General features: G+C 35.0%; 1 protein-coding gene across 1 annotated transcript; it reads left to right on the top strand.

The window, feature by feature from the left end:
- LOC133532711 (N(G),N(G)-dimethylarginine dimethylaminohydrolase 1) lies at positions 1-17,545 on the top strand. Its single transcript, XM_061871523.1, has 5 exons — positions 1-2,580; positions 4,479-4,581; positions 8,340-8,437; positions 9,883-10,110; positions 10,434-17,545. The coding sequence occupies exons 1-5, from the start codon at positions 2,317-2,319 to the stop codon at positions 10,539-10,541; spliced, it is 801 nt and encodes a 266-aa protein (XP_061727507.1). The 5' UTR covers positions 1-2,316; the 3' UTR covers positions 10,542-17,545.
- Positions 17,546-21,678: the final 4,133 nt, after the last annotated feature.

Raw genomic sequence — 21,678 nt, 5'->3', positions numbered from 1 at the left:
TTCAATGGATCGATCAAGCACCGAAATGTAGGTATCTCAAAATCGCATGCGATGCGATTATCGTGACGTTTGTATGACTATGTGCGAAATGCATGTTGGGGGTAAGTGTGGTTTTTAGACAGGCACGGAGGAAGAAATTATTTCCAGGATTGTGACATGTGATGAGATTTGGATTATACAATGGTACCCAGAAAGTAAACCAGAATCACTACAATGAAAATTCAAAGACGAAAGCCTCCAAGTTCAAGGTTTGTCCATCGGATAGCAAAGTTATGACGACAAATTTTTAGGATGCTGAAGGGATTTTACTAATAGATTATTTACCTAAGAAAACGACAATGAATGCTGATTATTACGCAAATTAACTTTGCCAGCTGAGAGACGCCATAAAAGAAAAAAGGAGGGGCAAAATTAGCAGAGGAGTTCTGATTTTACACGACAACGCACCTGTGTATACGTCTCGCACTACACAATTAGCCATGGCCAGAAATGGCTTCGACGCCATCGACCATCCCCTTTACAGCCCAGATTTAGCCCCCTGTGACTATTTCCTGTTCAGATTTTTAAAGAAAGATCTCACGGGGCGAAGATTTTCTACTGATAAAGAGATGATAGCCGCGGTGAACGAATATATTGACGACAAACCGAATGTTTTTTTTTTTACAGATTTAATGTCGCTATTTGACAAATGTAATAACTGCATTTCGGTAGAAGGAGATTATATAGAAAAATAAACTACCCAGCTACGTCTTTTCCATATTAATCAGGTAGATTACTTTCAGCTACCCCTCGTAGAGGTGGATTAACAAAGATTTTTTTTTAGCTACAGTAAATTTACTGCCATCTTTCAATACATGATTAAAACATTTAGAACACCATTTGACTTTAATCCTTATTCTTTCAGTGATATGTGTTAAATTTGTTAAAAATCAAAAAGTGGCGCCACTTTTTGATATTTAACACATATCAGTGAAAGTTTAAGGATCAAAGACAAATGGAGTTCTAAAAGTTTTAAACATGTGTCGAAAGATGCTTTTGACACACCCCACCCCACCGATGTTGTTAGGTTTGGTTTACGTTGGGTAACAAATAACCCTGCCAAATTACGTAGGTTTTGGGCATGTTGTCAGGAATGTTTAAATGTGTTTTAATTTTGCCATTTCGTATGTTCTGTCCCTCACGGATACACGCGGTATAGCACCAATTACATCAACCCTTCCCGATTTTGAAATCGTTTTCATTTCACGGAATATCAGCACATTGTTAACAATATTTGAAATGTAAAAATACTTTGTCTCTAATTGCCAAAAATGTTCGATTTTTTATATTTTTGCATATGAACCATTATGTTTACATTTCAAATATCGTAAACGATGTGCTGATATTTGGTGAAACGGAAAAATATTCTTTCTCGGGCTCGAAATCGGATCTGATATCAAGACCCAATTACATCCACCCTTCCTGATTTCGGGCCTGATAATGGTTTTCGTTTCACGGAATATCATCACATCGTTAATAATATTTGAAATGTAAAAAATACTTTATCTCTAATTCCCAACAATGTTCAATGTCTAATATTTTTGCATATGAACTTTTTTTTTTAATTTCAAATATTGTAAATGATGTGCTGATATTTAGTGAACCGGAGAAATATTCTTTTTCAGGCCCATAATCGAATCACATTTCAAATATTGTTAACAAAGTGCTGATAATCCGTGAAACGGAAAACTCTGGATTAGGCCTGAAAAAGTGTGGATGTTATTGGCACTTTATGGCGCATCTATAGGACCAAACCATATATGATTCTGTCAAATCGGAGAGCGTTCGGATTCTATTCTATATCTGTGACTTATTTTGCAAGTCAAAATTAACGACCCTGAGTGATATCATATTATTATGTCTGAATCTAGCTATAATATTAATCAGATTTAACGAATTATATTCAAAAAGTTACTTGAAATAGGGTTGAATGGAGCTAGCCTTTGTGCGAAATTGTTTATCCGGGGAATACGAACGCTCATTCGCTCGATTTGCATTGCTATTATAATAGCATCCTTCCAAGTGTTTCGTCTCGTTCCGATGAACGCCGTAGGGAGATTGGTAGAGACAAGTTAAAATAAATATCCATTATCTTTATCCAGCAGCAATCCGCGTCCTGCTGTATTGAGTTTTGAGTTATGTATCTTTTGGTTTTCGCACACACGACCTATTAATAGATGTAGGTGGAGTGGACCCTAAAACTTTCTGCCGCTCGACTTGTATATTTTAATTGACTGGATCTATTTGAAAGATTAGCCCGTGTGCAAGGCCGTTAGGATGGATTTTAAAATGCACGAATATACTCACGCCGTGGTAGGGCGAGTGACGCCGGCACTGCGCGCCACGGACCGGGCTGACTTGAATGATGCGCGGCGCCAACACGAATGCTACCTGCGACTCCTCAGCGAGCTGAATGTGGAAGTGAAAGAAGTCGACCTGCCAGAATCCTTCCCGCATAATGTGTTCATTGAAGATGTGGCTGTAGTTTGCCATGGAATAGCTTTAATGCCAAAAGGACTGACCACTGCTGAGCAAGTAAAAGTAAATATATATATTTTTAAATTACATGTTTGTTTATTTATATTTTTAATAGTCTTGCCGGTAACATTATTAATATTTTTTAGATTAAGTGAGTATATTGACAACATTATTTAACTTGCTGAGCGAATACTATGAGCATGCCTATATACTGTTGTCTGTTTGAAATTATCCTTTGACAAGCTATTTCTGAAGTCATGTGTGCTATTGGATGCTTATGCTGATATCTCATTATTCAATCAGTGCCATGCTAATCAACATTGAAATGTTTGTAATTTGGAAAATTAGTCTCACGGTTATTGATCTATTTCTTCTCTCAATATATTTTATCATATTGATCTATTTTGGTTGTTAACTATGAAATATTCTATGTATGAGGATTAAAATGTGAAAACTAGAACAAATCAATTGCATCTTTATTGTTTTGTACAATTTGAGTTAAAAATGCTTTGCTCATGTATTCTGTCATAATGTCTGCCTGGCAAGTAGTGCAAGAGGTTACACTATTAAGTTGTGGTAGAGACATGTACCTCCCTAGTACAATGCTACCAGTGCCCATGCTGCATATAGGGGCAATATTTAGGGATTCCAAAGAATTTGGTTTTTGGTCTAATTATATTTAGCTAGCATCTGCCCGCAATTTTATTTGGATAAAATATGTACTTCCATAACTCCTCCCCTTTTTACTCCTTTAAAGGTTGATTTCTGGAATAAATCTATACTACATCTTATCCCAGGATTTAATCTATCGCCATACCAAATTTCATCTAAACAAACAAACAGACAACTACTCACTTTATATGCATTTATAATTATGTTCGGATTGCATGGCTTGAGGCATGGAACCAAACATTAGCTTCCTAATATTTACATATACAATAAAAGAGTATGCTGATCTATTATGAAAGTCAAAAGATAGCAGGCAAGTGCTGGAACCATTTATAAAAATAACTTGTAATAAATTATTTTCATCAAGGCACATTGTGAAAACGAGTTTTGACAGAAAAATCCCAGTTAAAATTAGTTTTAACTAAGGTGTTTTAAAAAACTTGTTATAGCTATTGTAAACTCGTTTTGATCAAGGCATATGGATAAACTTTTTTTTGTTTTAACTAGGGAAAACACTTTTTAACTTAAAACGGGTTTTGTTTTAGCACATAATATATGGTGTAATATTTTTAAGCAAAGTTACTACTAGATAGATTGTCTATGTATGGTTTAATAGCAGTGCTGTGCTAATCAATATTTTGTTGATATGCACACAGTCAACATAATATTGATTATGATAACGTTGTGTGACATATTATTTTATGAAAGCAAATGAACATAATATTAGAGTTCATTCAACATCAAAGATATTTTTTTTTCTTTTTTATTCCACACATACAATTATCATTACAGGCTGAACTCAATGTGATAATGTAGCAACAAATAATAAAGAAATACCTATATCTAACAAACCAATTGTTAACCTACACATTACCTATTCAATATAACAGAGAGTTAACACCGCTACTTTTTTGAATTCAGTCATTATATGCAGCAATTATTATTACAGCCTTTATTATACGAACTGTTGACATTTTATTTAACAATTACTTATTGTATTTAAATTTCTATATGCATGTTCGTAAAGTTTTTTCAACCTAGGCCTCATCCAAATCGCCTTTTTCTATTATATTTAGCATTTTTGTCTATCTATTGCCATTTCATTCCAGTTTTTTCTTATTGTTTCTATGAGACACCATACTTCTTTGTAATAAAGCAAAAAATGTAAACCTATCATTGATATTAGCTGTATTAGACCTTATCTCATTGCCATATCGATTTTCGAAAGGTCAGTTAACAGTGTAAAGGGAAGATTGTAGTAAAGAAAACTAACAAAATTGTTTTTGGTTTAGGCAAAGGCTGTAAGACAAGTCCTGGAGAAAGAACTAAATCACACAATCATCGAGTTGACAGACCCTGAGGCTAGGATTGTTGGCTCTGATGTACTTTTCACAGGTGAGATTGAATAAATCTGGGTATCCATATTCATAGCTAACTGCGCAACTTGGTAAGGATGCTTACTGGTCATTGTGGCCTAAAAAGCACATATGGGAAAACATGACATGGGGCGGTGCAGACTCTGTATGGAGGCAGAGGAGACACCTTTGCACAATCTCGCAGAGTGCCCTTGCCTAATGCGCACTTGTGCCTCAATCCTGGGCAAAGACATATTACACCCGGAGGAGTTAAGGTCTCTCGAGTTTAATAAGATCCTGCAGCTGTTTGAAGTCGCAGGCTTGGATCTAGAGTTGTAGTAGGTGGCGATCACAATAGATCAGGGATGGTCGCTGTGATACATAGGCTGTAGAGCCTTACATAGCCCCTAATAAGAAGAAGATCCATATGTATCATAGTATAACTTCAAACATGGCTATTGTAGTTAGTTTGCTGATTTTACAAGTATATTATTTATGTGGATTTTTGGGAAAAAAATGTACTATTTACTTTTTTCAAAAAACTATGAAATTTTGGGTTATTTTTGTTCACAATCATAAGGACTATGGATTTTAAAAAGAAAAAATGTGTCAGAAAAAGTTTTCAGTTTTGTGATGCATGTTCACAATTTTACACATACATTTTGTATGAACCATCACAAAACCGACTTGCAAATGTTGTATGAACATCTCGGGACAGGATTTTTCTTTCTTTCAAGAGTCAAAATAACCCAAAAGTTGTGAGTTTTTCAAAAAAAAAGTAAATAGTGCACTTTTTTCGGAACAACCACCTAAGAAGCCACCAGCCCTGTCAGTGAAGCTGGTACGTAGGTATTGGTTTTGAGCGCCACTTATTATGCCACAACGGTAGCAAAGTAATTCAATTCAAACGTCGAGTTTTTTCTTCATGTTGGCTGGTGGAATTTACTTTTTAATTTGGATTTGATTTGTACTGTTTATTTGAGACCCTCGCAACGCTCAAGATTCCACTTTTCAAACCGCTCATTACGCTCGTGGTTCATTTTTTTCGCTTGTTCGGGTATCCATTTTAGCACGAGCCTTTTAACAAAAACTTTGCCTTCTGGTATAACATAATTATAGGTTACTTCTCTAATTTACGAGTACTTAAACGCCTACTTTCTTTATTTGGGATGGAAATAGTGGGCAAAACTATTTCAATATCCGCGTCTGAGTGAGGGTCATGTCATGACTAATAGCAGTAAACATAATTAGGTCATGCTTTAATTGCTAACTGCCAGGTACAGTCAACATTTTCATTCCTGCACGATTTTTGTTACAACATAATTTCTGATAATTTTTATGTCCTAGGAGACAATATTTTTATTAACACAAATCCATTTCCTGAAAAAGGGTTCAACAAGTTATCCTTCTAAATTTAAAAAACCGGTGTAGTGCGAGTTCGTTTTACTCGCGCACCGAGGGTTCCGTACAAACTTTGAATTATCTCGTGTAACTATAAACGCGAAAGACTTTTAATCAGAAGTACCTACTTATACTAAAATTGTGTACAGCGTCATGTATCGGCCAGTTGTCTAACTAATTTGCGCAATGTAATAATGCACGTGTTGGATTTTCGAGGATGATTCTCTATCATGTGAACCGATTTCAATTTTTTTTTTCACATTTTCCTTTATAAATCCTTTTTTTATTTTCACTATGAAAAATAGAAAAAAAATGTGCTGGAATGTACAATTTGAGCTCTTTCAAATGATACCCCACTTAACCTTAGAAACTTGGCCTTTTTTCATATTACGAGTACGAGCTTATCATAGTACGAGCTCTGCTGCTATATTTACTTAGGCCTGAGTTTTTTCCTGGTATGGACTTAGGGTGAAGTTCCATAGGGCTGACTTAAGGAGTTGTAAACCCTAGCTTAAGCTAAGGAAGAGCTCCTTAGCGACAAGTTTAAATTGACTCCTAATGCACAACTCGTGAGCACTTTCCACAGCGCCGTATTCTGTATTGTCCACCAATCAGTCCATCGGCACGATCTTAAATTTGGTATGTAGACTATTTAGAGTATAGTATGTATCAACATTTTAACTCATCCTTATTTTATAGAATTTTTAAAACTCGTTTAATTTATTTAAAATCTGCTCTTCTATATTTTACTAAGCCGTGTTATGGATTTAGATAATGAAAATTACGCTGGGCTCCATTACCTACTTAGTTTACGCTGCTGACCGTCCGTAGACATAATCAGTACTTATGATTATAGGTACAAACGTACAAACTTCAATAAATTTTTAGTTGACCGAATTGTCCTCTATTGACGTAATGTTATGTAAATGTGCTTACGTTCTGTAGTACCTAAAGGGTTGCATTGTCAATAATTCACATGCTTCTATTATTGGCTCTGCAGGATAATTTTGATGCTTTGGCATAGGTAAGGTCGTCAATTTGTTTTGTGAAGATCTATAAATAGGTCTTAACTTAAATTTAAATTATCTGTCCATATTAGTATATAGACGTCTAATACCTATACTTCCTCTGCTACAATTTAACTATATCGCCTTCTGAAATTATAGCAGAGAAACAACCGGTCCGTTACGGTTTACGGTTCAAACTTTAATGGTTAATGGTCAATTGCAAATTAACGTTCGGCCAACACTGCTATAGGTATCAGTGTTACCAATCTTTATTTTTTATTTATTTAAACTTTATTGCACACATAAAGAAAAATGTACAAATGGCGAACTTAATGCCAAAAGGCATTCTCTACCAGTCAACCATTGGGTCAAACAGAGACATTTGTGTATGTTGGTGCAGGAAAAAATAATAACAAATAATAAGGAAAAACTGAAACGTGAATTCAAATAATATTAAAAATATATAAATAGTTAAATACTACTACTTATATAATGTGTAAAAGAAAGGTGAAAGGGTATTTTTATTTTAACACCAATATCAACCTTTGCTTTAGGTACTAGACTTATATCGACCGGGATTGAACCGTGATTACCTTTTATATTGTTTATGAGCTATTGGTTATATAAAAGGTAATCACGGTTCATATCCCCGATGAAGTCTAGTGAAACTTACCGTGACTCATTCAAAACTGGTCGCTTTAGGCATTTCCTTTGGCAAAGATTTCAGTCAGAGTGTGCAGTATTTTTTATACTAGTATCTCTCTGAGACTTCGTCTTCGACTTTGCGTAGAACATGGTCTCCAAAGAACGGCCTGTGGAAAAAAACGGGAGGGTCGGGCATTGATCATCTGTATTGTTTTGACCCACACCAAGGCGTCGTTATATCGCGACCAACAAAACTTAGCTGTTTTATAATTGATTAAGGTTAATGAATAGGTATATATTTTCTCGTACTGCTCATAAACACAAACGTCAGCAGATTCGTACACTAAATACGTACAAAACGGGGTACCTTTTAAGTTTGTTTTTCTGTGAAAAGGGCATAAACATGCGTATTAAACGTAAGAACAGGTAGGCAACTCTGTGAAAGGTCAATAAGGGTAAGTGTGGCTGGCCTTCACATTGGGCCTGTTTACACATTAATTAGTGTTTATTGCAAGGTCATACATTTGTCACTAAACGCGAGTAGCAAGTAGCTAATGTTTAAAATTGCAATATTTACACTAATCAATGTGTAAATAGGCCTCAATGTGAAGGCCAGCCACACTTACTTCTATGCCACACTTTTCCGTATGGACCTTACATATAATATAACAAAATTCAGTGACAAGTCATTCTGAGCTACTTAAAGAAACGAAAGTATTGAACGTTCTCAAAATTGGTTTTTCAGGTCGTGAGTTCTTCGTGGGCATCACAGAGGCTAGCAACGAGGCCGGCGCTCTCGCCGTCGCGGAGGCTTTCCCGGAGTTTCCCTGCACCCCGATTAAGGTAAATTCGTCTTCTTCCGTGCCACGCTTTCGGCGATCGAAAAAAGAATTGCTAGTCGTTGTTCTTCAAACACCTACAAATCTTATAAAAATAATTCATTGGCTCATTACAGTGAATATGTGGCAGACCGAGCTTTGCTCGGCAAACACATTAAAACTCAAAAATAATAAATATAGATAAAACCCTGCTAGGTCGATTTTTCGCCCCCAAAAACTCCCATTTAGCAGCCGTTTCCGAGATCCTTGAAATATATAAATAAATATATAAATGTATAAGATTAGCATTAGTAGTTGTACTCGTGGCGGTAAGTTGTTCCAACACTTGGTTGCAGCATATCGGAAGCTGCCACGAAAAGCGAACGTACTGTATGCGTGCCGTTATGTCTGAGGGCACCACGTTCATGACTCGTACAAAACTTAAAGTTTTTCGAATGTATATCTGACTTAATTGTATTAATTAGAAAGATTCGCTGTCATTTGTGAGACTTCTTTTCTTTCATCCTGTTAACCTCTAGAACAAATCAACTATCTGTTAGGATTTGCGAGCCTCGAATTTATATGCTACCACTGACTTTGGTCCTATTTAGGTAGTTTGTGAAACCTCCTTCCACCCCATCCCCAATACACCCAACTCTTGCTCCACAGAACGGCGCCAAGAAAATGTAGGGCGACTCTGTTTCCGTTTGCCTGGCATCTACCAGGTCAGGGCCCCTTTGGTGGGCGTCGCGTTTCCTAAATCTATGCCCAATCCAATGCCATTTGCGCGTCTGGATCTCGTTATGTATGTATGGGTGGTTGCTTTTGCCCGCTACTATGTTTGCGTGGAATTAGTCATTTGGGTGCTTATTTTATTTTTTATCTTACATATCTGAAATTGAAATATATTTCTTGCAAAAACATAGTGAGTTAGTGTATTAAAATAAAAAGTAGTCCTCATGTTCTACCCTATGATGGCATGCAATATAAAGCAAGCTGCTTATATTGATTCCCCATTCAAACTTCCACCCTCTTTTCACCCCTTAAAGGGATGGTTAATTTGGTCAATCATGTATAAACATTTTCTACTTCTTGTGAAAACATTTTCTACTTGTGTGTGTCCTTTTTTAAGAATATGTTGATATCCCATACAAATTTCTGGGTGGTCCAAGGCAATGGGACGGAGGCGGGTGCCAGTAGGTCCCATAAGGGATGATTTCTAGGATATAAACTGTCCTATGTCCTTTCTCGGGATTAAAACCATCTCTATACAAATAAATCGGATCAGCGCTTTAAGCGTGAAGAGGTAACAGACACACTTTCCCATTTATAATATTAGTATGGATAGTATGGATTAGGGATTTAAATAACGGATGTGTTTGTTATATGAGAAGTTTAATGTTAGTTATCGATACCGTTAAATTAAGTAAAATTTCATTAGATGGAAAATTATCAAGATTCGTATTGCAGGTAACAAAGGGAGCGCATCACCTGAAGAAGTACGTGACCGTAGCCGGCCCCGACATACTCTGCGTCGGTAACAGCAAGGAAGCCAAAGAGCTTCTTAAGCGTATGGAAAGAGAAGCCAATTTTGCTTATCAAACGCTGACGGTGCCTGAGGACGATGCCGCTAATTGCCTATACGTGAATGGTACGCTCATTCACAGAGCAATTGAAGAAATCCCCGAGTCTTTCAAGGTAAGATCTATTCAAATATAAACTCAACTCTCAATGAATGTTCCTTCGTATATAAAAAGCTGGGGTTGTGGGAGTGAGAATTGTAATAAACAGTTGTTAGAAAAGATGTTTCCCATGCATTGGTAATTTAATTTTCTTTTCGGGCTTTATAGTTGAAGTAATCGATAGTGAGAGATTATAATGTTATTGTTATCATCATCATATATTTATACATATGTAATGTCATGTCATGGTCAACATAATTTACACGGAACCTTACCTCAATAGGTGAAATGGCTCGTTACGAGTATATGTCTTTGTTTATTAAAAACTACTTGTTCCAGGTATTTTGCGAAAAAATTGACTTCGCTCGAAGATCCATCTGTTTCTCCGAATTGGCCAAAATCTCCAACGGACTCAGCTCCTGCAGCTTGCTCGTGAGGAAGATATAATTGGCGGCAGCACTCTTGCAAGTAATTTAAAACCATTTTACCTGAGCAGAGCCGGAGTACATTGTGCATACCTTAAAATTACTATCCAATTTATCCATGATAACCAAGTCCCTGTCCTTAAAGTTACAAATTTATTAGGTTTACGTGTACAATTTTGATTTATAGATTGAAAGGAAGGTATTTCTTTATCAGCTGGAAGGCGGAGTACGTCTTACGGTGTACGCTACGCAAGCTACCCAGTAAAAACTAAAATTTGGTCTTGGCACGCAGCCACTATACCCATTTCTAGTTTTGGCATTACAGTATAATTAGTTATATCATAGTTCAAACAGTAAAACTGTGAACGTATCACTATCGGAGATATCTTATTGTAATATGGATAAATGTATAATAAAGCATATAATTTATGGTCCCAATGTAATGTTTTGTAAACGCTTTTACTTACCCTTTGAAAGTGTATTGCAATGTAATTTTAACCTAGGAAAAATAAGGCAAAAAATATAAATACTAAACGATACATTCGGACTAAAAAATTAGCGAGAAGGTACACCCTGTTTCAATATATTTTATATACATGTACGCCGTGCTCTGCGTCCAATAATAAGTGTTCAATATTTAAATAATATCTTTATATATTTTATTGTCTGTATCTGGCTTTTTTAGTAGGCACGAGTTTCCATACAGATTTAAGATTCTCCTGCATTACTCTTTGCGTCACTCTGGCTAAAGATGCCATGATTGAATAAGATGTGTAACGAACTCACTAACCCCCTTATTCATAAACGTGTACTAAAGTTACGATGCCGCTAATAATCGTTTGTCCATTTCCATCATACCAATACGTCGGAAAGGGACAAACGATTATTAGCGGCATCGTAACTTTAGTACACATTTATGAATAAGGGGGTAAGAGTTTTGATCACCACTATAACGCCGACAAGATTACTAGTCGGCGCTATTTACTCGTTTTACTCCTCAATTCCGTAGGTTGTCTAACGGCCCTCGCCGAACCCTAAAAAAATAGTTATATTTTTACGTACCTCTCTTTCTTATTCGCATATGATTATACCGTCTCACACGTACAGCAATCAATTGCGCGTGAGTGACAAAGACAGGACAACTCCTTAGAGAGACAAATTAAGTTTATTTATGTGTCGTATTAAATAATTATATGCTCTCATATACTTTTAAGGTTAAAGTCTCAGTGCACAAATGCATTATCTTCCTACTGACTATACCTCGTGAAAATTAAGTCATAATTTATGTATAATGTTAGTTATACTATTTCTCTTATTTTATTGAAATCCATTCCCTTAGCTTGAAGACTGATATCGCTATTTCACTTATAAAATGCCTTCAACACACTTATATAAGTTATATACTATAGGGGCGACGAACGCGCGGAACGCGTTGTACAGTCAATGTATTAAATAACAACACGGACAAAGTGCCAAAAATATGTATACACTACTTTACTGCCTATACACATATACATTAAAGTAGTGTGTACATCTTTTTGGCACTTTGTCCGTGTCGATATTTAATACCTTGGCTGTACAACGCAACGTCATTAACTTATGGCGACTTGTAGGACACGTACGTACAGGCGATCTGGTGAGAATCCGACTGTAGATAGATCTAAACTCAGGTCAGTTCATATTGGTAAGACACTAAGAAGTTATAAATTATTATCTTATTTTCTTTGATACGCTTAAATGTTTCGCTGGGGCCGAATAATTGTACGCTCATCATTAAAAATAAATTACACACTTCAACTAAACTTATCAGTGTTAAACTGAGCTGACTTTTACTGAGAAGACACCGCGCTAGCTAATTTACTGTCTGAGGAAATTGATATTAAAGACATGCGAGTGTTACATTGCCGAATCATTCGGTACAACCAATTCAACCGATCAATCAGATACTACAATATAATGCTCGCCTGTGCGTTCGGTACCTACTGAATACGCTGAACTATGAATAGTAAAATATACATGAAAATTACTAAGAGTACGAAAAAATGCCCTTCATTGCCTCTATTCTATTGGTTAATGTTAAAGTTGTGTATAACATTCCTTTATCCAATTTCCAATATATATATAGCATTCCTAATTAAATTTTACATTAAGACTTACCGAATCTCAAGAGAATTTAATATTCATATTATATTAAAAAAGAAAAATAATAATCGTGTACCAAAACCTAGTTGATATAGGTAGTCTGAACGTTAATTTACATTCCTCTCTTGTCCCGTGCAGTTAAGACGAGCGTATTTGTGTGAGTTTCATTCAATGTCTATTTTCAATCTAATTAGCACCGTGTAAATAGCCATTTAGCATTGTCCAAGGACCTTTTATTCAAGCTGAAAGTCCTGTTCACGTCAATTGTTGTTGCGCGAAATATGACCAGCGAAATACCGTCTTTTTTGCAGGATTGCGCTTAAGCGTAACGTTATAATTATTGAGTTGAAAACAGATCACAAACAGATATGAAATTAATGTGATATCAGCTGTTCTGTAAAGAAATATTATCAACGGAATATTTAGCTTGAATAACAGGACCTTGACATTATCAATAGTTCCAAGTGTTTGGTGGATAGAAAATTTTATTGAAAAACCACAAACTTTCCTGGGAATATTAAGCATAAGTATAACAATCACACTGAACACCTAACTCCCCTCTTCTTGAATCGCTGTTAGGAAGCAAATTACTAATATTATGATTTTATTAATTTCATTTTTCTTTAGATGAATCTGATTAATAGGTACTTATTACGGTCCTATTTAATAAATATCAGCAACTCACAAGGGTATAATTAACCCAAATATTCGTTATTCGTCTCTTTTTTCAATCAATTTTTATAAACAAAATAGCAAAAGTAATTGAGTTGCCGGGTTGATTTCGTAAAAAAACGATGTCTGTGAAATCCACACGGTAACGTTTACGTATTATAAAAAAACAATTTATTTAGTCTTATAATATCATTGTAAAAGTAATATATGTTTTTAATATTATTATTGTTAATTATGTTTAAATTGCCTAGGCTATATCACTAAGTATGATGACCAGGGACCGATTTTTAAATTTGAGCGTTCGATTTCGACACTCGAAAAATTGTGGAAATCGGCGAAATGCTATTTTTGAAATACTAGCGATAGAATTGAGAATCTAGTGGTATTGACCACTCGTTTTCAATTTTATTAGTAGAATTTAAATGCCTAGTAGTGGAGATATATTGAAGGGAGCCACAATAGCCACATGAAATCGAGTGGTCGAAATTCGAATATCGGCCCCCTGGTGTAAGTTATGTATTAATACTTAATTATCTTCACTGCAAAGCACAAATAACGGAACTTAGTTCGGTTAAACTTATGAGTTATGGATATGTTTATAATTTTTATTATATAAGTGGGTAAGTCACTGTTATGCAGTATTATATGTAATAATACCGAGTTTTCTAATGACCTTATAATGTAAGCAAAAGCAAAACTGTATACAACATATCTAAGTTGCATACGATAATAAGTGCAGTGCTTAGTAATTGAAGAAATGATAGAAGGTACAGTCAACCAATTTGATTCCTAGGCCACTATAGAACCATGCTATAATGACTTCTACGACAGTGCTTATTGAGTGATGTGTGTCAAGTATCTAGTAGTTAAAGCGACAAGGTTCTAGAGTGGCCTAGGATTCTAATTGGTTGACTGTACGTCGCTACCATTAGAGCTGATTATAGACGCAGACCTCGTAAGTTTTCCGGGTGAGTTAAGAGGTTTGAAAGTTTAGGTATCGTAGGCTAAGGCTGCAAATCCCTAATGACTTGAAATGGAGTTGAGAGATTTGCGACTTTACCCGACGATATATGACAAGTGACGATGACACGATCTATGTGTCAGATTTTGTTATTCGACTTATCACCTCATGGCACAGAGGTTCACCACATTCTGTCACTTTTTCATGTCAAGCAGGAGCTTAGTCAAGGACCTTTTATTTGAGCTAGATAGTTCGTTTTTCCTTCTGAGGTACGGAACCCTAAAATTGATAAAACAGTTAACATATAATACATTGTGAAAAAATATTTTCTATAGTGTAGATTACGTTTGTATGGAGAAGCCATCGTCCGCTACCCTCTTAAGAATAGCTGAAACGTTGTATTTCCCTGAACGCGGCAGTCGAGTTACTTTTAAGAAAACCACTTCTGTGAAAGATGCAAAACGATTGTGTCATATTATGGCACCTCAACGGAATGGCCCAGACTACACATGACATACCGTTTGATTAAGGTCCTTGCTTGAACCTGCCTTCGTTGTGATATGCCACGGTAATATGTTTGTATGCATGAAGTACTACTTAATAATGTATTGCATGTTCTGTTTCTGTATCGTCATTGAGATTAATACAAAGTATTAATGTCGCTATTTATTTACTATTATTATATTTAAATCTTTGCAGCTGTTCTTGATTATAATCGAATGAATTCAGTGTGTATCAATGTTATAGTGCTACATAGAATTGTATAAATTTTTGGAGGGCGCCACTAAGCTTCAACAGGCAACACCTGATGCAAACATCCATATTATAACGGATATTTTCATCTAACGTCACAACTTTACAATATATAATATTAGACATACTACGCATTTCATTAATAATTGTAAATTGATGCCTTGAATTATCAATATCAATACTTATCCGTCATATCTATAAATCATTCATAAAAACGTCTTTAAATCAAATAACAATTCCGCCATGATGAAATGTTTACCAACAGCCTTTAAACCACGTTTTTAATGTTATCTCCCGAGTTTAACTACGATCTTTTTTATTAATTTAGATCTTTATTATTTGTTTTCTTCGCAAAATAACTGGTTTAACACAGATATATTTTAATATAAAAATCTTATTTACAAAAATTTTATATTAATGCGAGTCTTGATGTAACACGATTGTAACTAGTCAACTGGTGTTGCCACTATGTATCGCCTTTAGTTGCATTTTATTTAATATCTACAATTTTATGTACCACTATAAATCACTTCGAGTGTAAAATTGTAAATGTTATAATCATAAGTTACTGAGTAGTGATCCCACGCAACAGTATCGACTCTCCTTACAGATCCGTTTTAATTTTTTTTTTTGCCTTATAAAATTAACAATGTATGCATAACATAGTACGGTCGATACATTTTCGAACCGATCCAGTAGAAGTAGTTGAGTACATGTGAAATTACTTGTACTTTAGTTTAGTTATTTCCATAAACCTTGTGTTTGGGTAAGCTACCCAATGACTCTAAAGTATAGAAAATTGCTCCGTTTTTAGGAAAATGACCTAATCAGGCTAATCATTGGACGGGGCCGATGTAAGTATTGTTTACCCGGTACCTAAACAAAATTCCTCATAAAAAACGTAATAATTCATATTAAAAGATGTTAATGATAAATCGATTTTCATGTTATGTTAATGGTTATAATATTTACAATATGCGTTATTTTTAAATGACAACTCGGTGAATTCTGCGAATGATCAAATACAAGTGTTTTAATAGTCGGTTTTTCAACGTATTTTTGTAATCTCTTTTACGATACTATAGACAAAATTGTAATGTCACACTAAATTGAAGTATTTCTGTACCTATCACAATAAAAAATTGGAAGTTTATCAGAAAGTAACTTTGTTTTACCCTCATATTGAGATATGTGTTTACAAGAAAGACCTGGCTACCTGAAAGTACATCCAAAGTCCAGAACAGAATGATAGTACAAAAATTATACGAGTATAAGCAAATCCTTAATAGCTGCCCTATATTGACTGATGGCACTGGTAAAACCAGTGGGTGATAGGGTCGTCACATTCCTCGCCCATTATTATTATTATGTAAAATATTTATATACCTACTGATATATACATGATGATATATCGTATGATTTCATGTTCATTTTCTTTAGAATTAATTTGGCACAATAGTAGTTTTTGTATGTTCGACCGATTTTTATCTCTGGGACAAAGTAACGGGAAAGGATAGAGGTACATTAGGTATTTTCCAGTTCTATTGAACTCCACTTTATTAATTCCATCTCATTGTATTTGGAGTATTTATCATGATAAATTAAAATTGCATTTGTATTGGTAGCATTTGGCCATTTCATTAGCGACCATTGCGATGAGAAATACATTAGTGAGTGTATTATCTGAATAGGGGGTATTAGTGCAATGTTCTGGCGCCAGAGTGCTGCACTAGTACTTAAAGTAAACCATAGAGCAACTTATACATACTGTGCCAAACAGTTTTTGACAAGTTTCCACAGATAATTTGTCACGAATAACTATATCATTGATGTATTAAGGTGGTTTGTTTACAGAGGGCCTGCCGCGGAACCCGCAAATCGAAATTACGCTATCTGCCACTCTATCGCTCAAATATGCAAGAGTGAGAGAGGCAGATAATGAATTTTCGGGTTTCGTGGTAGGTCCTCTGTGCTAGTGGCGCCCCCTACGCAATTTTGCGTAATATTCTCTATTATTCGAGCGCGCTCGTCTCCTGCGCCCAGTAAACATTGAAACACAGTTTAGGGAGCGAGCGAGCCAACATGACGAGTTTTTTTCAGTTGTTACCACTGAGCTGGTATTTTTATTCCCATCTTTAGGGAAAAACAGAAAAATAGGTATACTCGTATAATTTTGAGAGCAAAGAAAGCCCTATTCCTGGCGTCTGGCAGCTGTTTATCGTCGGAGACGGCGTGTTCGATTGTAGGCACTTGTTTTTCCATTATATTCTAGCGCTTTATCTTATGGATGCAATATGCATATTACATTAAATTTGTTGATCTTAGAAGATTTTTGAATCTACAAGTAAAAAGTCGTTATTAATTTTATTGTACTGAGTGTTATTGTATAGCTCCTGTTGTATTGTAACTGCTCTCACTAAATATTTTTAAATGTATGGTTGAATAAAATTGTAGTTAATTTGTACCTATATAATTAAAATAAAGATACATAAATTATATCATAAGAACTTTTATTGGACCCCTAATAAAAATTCAATAAGAAAGGGAATATCAAAAAAAAACTTCACCAAGCCAGAACCTGACCTGTTACTGAAGCTGAAAGATACCCGGTTGCGAGAAATAGAGGACTTTCAGGACTTAGATACTTTGAATTTAGTAGGCTATTCAAAAATGTACGCAAATATAAACAATAAATTAATACAATTTTTACACATGGAAATCTAGTAAGATCACATTTTTGTCGCATTAAGACTATTAAGAGCCCGGTATAGATTTTAAATCTCGCGAAGGTACGACTTTTACACAGTTACCAAACGCCGGCTCCTAATGCAGGTGCGCACGAAACAACGTGACCGCTATAACAGTATTGATACTTTCTCAACTTATGCATAACTTTAGAACATTAGTTGGTTTAAAATAAAACTTTCGATAAATTTTGTATATTATCGTTATTATATATTCTTTATGAATTCATTTAGTACATAATTATAAAGTCTATTGCACTAAATATATAATATACAGTGTGGAAAAATCTATTGGGCTGTGGCGGGAAAGTGCTTTAAAACCTTAAGTAAGCTCATTTTACTTAAAGGAAACATTATTTAATTTTTAAAAAGAAACAAAACTGCATTCACAGTTTTTTATAAATTCACTTGTGTCGCCTGGGAATAGACCAGCCTAAAAATAAAACTTGCTATTTTATTTCTCTAGTCGATACAGTTCCTGTTAATGTTGTAAAGAAACATTAGGTCTTACACTCGTCTGTCATACAAAATATCCATGAAATTTTACATTTGGTATGTTTTTAATTTTTAGTCGGTTCGATTTCCGGACGAGAGAAGCGGATTTAAAAAAATCTTTGAATATAGTTTTGTTTTTTGCAAAAATAAAATAATGTTTCCTTTAAGTAAGATGAGCTGACTTAAGGTTTTAAGGATGACACGTTAGCGAGGGTCTCCTTTTTAGCTTGGGCAAAACGGCTCTCATGATGAATACTAGTAATTTCTATACAAAAAGTTATGATATCCTAACAAAAACATAACTGTGAAATGAAAACCAAGTTCAATATTAAGAATATGTATCGCTGTTGGTCCGCCGACAAAAAAGTTGAAATCTAAGTGCGAAGTTCTGTGGTGTGTAAAAACTTGAAATTATAAAGAATTTGACTTAGCTGGTTTTTACCAACAAACCAAATTTTAGAAAAGTAACATAGACAAATGTAATATATGTAATACTAGCCTATATGTAAAACTAGCCAAGACAAAACCTTTATGATTTCAGGATTTTCTAGACACCACAGAACTTGGCACCCATATAGATCTCAATTTTTTTTGTCGGCGAGTCAACAACGACACTTATTATATATTCTTAATATTGAACTTGGCTCTCATTTCACAGTTATGTTTTTGTTGGGATATCATAACTCTTTGTACAGAAACTACTAGTATTCATCATGAAAGCCGTTTTGCCAAAGTTCAAAAGAAGACCCTCGCTAACGCGCTGTCAGTTGTCAAAAATTTTGTCTTGAGATTTTTTTCTTTGTACAGCCTAATGTAGACTATTAGACTTGATGCCATATATTGAGGTTCTAGGTAATCTGGAAATGGGTTACGTTTTTGATCTATAAGTCTAAATTAATCTTATAATTATTAATATATGATTTTTTTCCATCGAATTATCAATCATTCAGTTTTCAGATTTTTCCCTCTATATACACCTAAAAGTCTCTATATACACCTAGAAGTGGGTTAGGTTTTTGATCTATAAGTCAGTCAGGCACAAAAATGCAATCAAAATTTATAAAATGCTATTAGAAGTAAGATAGCAATACTATCATAAATCATTAATCCATCGTATAAAAGATTAGACAGAAAGCCTAAACATTAATTGGTTTCTAGTACTGGTGGACTCTTGACCACCTTTCGGCTTCATCATCAGAACCTGAGTACCATCTTGTGTCAACGATCTTGTTGAGATGAATCAAACGAGCCTAAACACGAAGTAGATTCACGATCTGGCTGATGAGTACTCCTGACCAACTTCCGGCTTCATCATCAGACCCTGAGTACCATCTTGTAGCAAAGATCTTGTTGAGACGAATCAAACGAGCCTAAACACGAAGTGGATTCACGATCTGGTTGATGAGTACTCTTGACCACCTTCCGGCTTCATCATCAGACCCTGAGTACCATCTTGTGGCAAAGATCTTGTTGAGACGAGTCAAACGAGCCTAAACACGAAGTGGCTTCACGACCTAATTGATGAGTTGACCACCCTCCGGTTTCATCAACTGTATTAACCTTTTCAACGCTTTCTCCCTCGCATCAAAATGTGGCATACACGCCAATATGTCAACTATTGAGAAAAGAATTTAAACCTTATCTGTCAACAGTAAAATTGCTTTGACAGCGTCTGCCATGACCTCTTTAGTGGTCGTTGGCGTGGTAGGCACGACAGCACACGACCACTTTAGTGGCTCTTGGCGTTCAAAAGGTTAAAAATACTCTTTACAGTACATATGGTGCTACTTTCCCGCATACGTGCGGGAATGAGCACTTTCCGTGCATATGTCGAAACTTTAAAGAGCCATATGTACTGTAAAACGTTGTACGATACACGTGCGAATAGGTAATTCGCAACTCGTGACGATTTAAAACATTCCCTGCGGTCGTGTTTAATTCATCACCACTCGTTGCGAATTTCCTATTTTCTGCACTCATATCGTAAATAACTATTATTGCACACTCTTTAAAACAATACAGAGAGAAAACAGGATCAGAAGTACCTAGAGGTAAACAATAAATTATTTTTTCTTTGCGAAAATGACGATATTTTGCTCCTACTTGCTCTAAACAGCCAATCCACCGTTTTTCAATAAACCCTAAAAATGAAAGGTTGCGGATTAAACAAGGAAAGATTTTTACCTTAGAAAAGCCTATACAGATATATAGTTGATAGATAGAATAGGCACTCTTTATTGCACACCTTAATAAAAGGTATGTCTCGTATGGAATTTGGAAGAGCGCCATTCTACCAAGACGTCCCCGGTTTAGGTACCTAAAAGTACTATCAATTATTTCTGTGCTTTAAAAATACCACAAAGCTAGATGTATATAAAATGAATTAGGAAACTAAGCATAAATGAAAATACCTACCCATTTTTAGTATCCCATACGAAGCTCTGGGGGACAGCGTTGAATTGTCCTAGCTGTATCTACGTATGTAAAAGCCACCGTGTCCGGTGAACGCTACTGCGAGTGTTTTAGGGTTCCGTCACACTCTGTAGACAGGCGTAAAATTTCTAGTAAACGTAGTGACCCCGATCTTAAAACATAGGTACATACTACGTAGGTATAATCAAGTCAGTCAAGGTCAAATATATATTACTCTACTTAAATCTGTTCATATACCTATTTATCCACTTATTGTCATTAATTTAACAGCCCCTCGGTGTCACTAAATCGTGGTCTTGTTCTTGTTTTGAGAATATTCAGAAATTTTACAATACTATTTTTGTATCAGAGCATTTCTATCACCTTTGCTTTCGGCCTCAAAATTATACCAAAACATGAACGTGTGTATACACTACTTATGACAAATCTACTTACTATCTCCGATGCATATATGTTCTCGACAAGTCAGAGCATTTTCCGAGACTCCCATTTGTACAAAAATTTCGATATAAAATCATGAATGTTTAAGAATTATACTAATATAGTTTAATTTTATAATATGGAATTATTCTACAATAACAAAATTCAAATACAAGAAATAACAAATGAACGAAGAGAAAAAAAAACGATTTTCTTCTTTGATCTTCATGTGTAAAAATATGAAAATAAATAAAATATTAATTAATATTTATTTATATAATCAAATCTTGTTTATCATGATCACTAGATGAATTCCACCGCATCGGGGCTAGTACAATGAGTCATTTAATAGGTTGATATGTTTTAGTGCTTGGAATGAGTTGAGTAAATAAGTATATATTAAATTATCGTAGTCTAACTAAAATAGCTACGGACAACTACTTAGGTACCTACGTATATTATCTAACTAATTTCTGCTCTAATACTTCATTGGCATTTTTAGTACAATTGCTACAGAATAGATATCTTATTATATAGCA

This window comes from Cydia pomonella, chromosome 1 (assembly GCF_033807575.1).
Source record: "Cydia pomonella isolate Wapato2018A chromosome 1, ilCydPomo1, whole genome shotgun sequence".
Taxonomy (NCBI): Eukaryota; Metazoa; Arthropoda; class Insecta; order Lepidoptera; family Tortricidae; genus Cydia; species Cydia pomonella.
The sequence above is the reverse complement of the archived record's forward strand: the minus strand, read 5'-3'. Positions and strand labels throughout refer to the sequence as shown.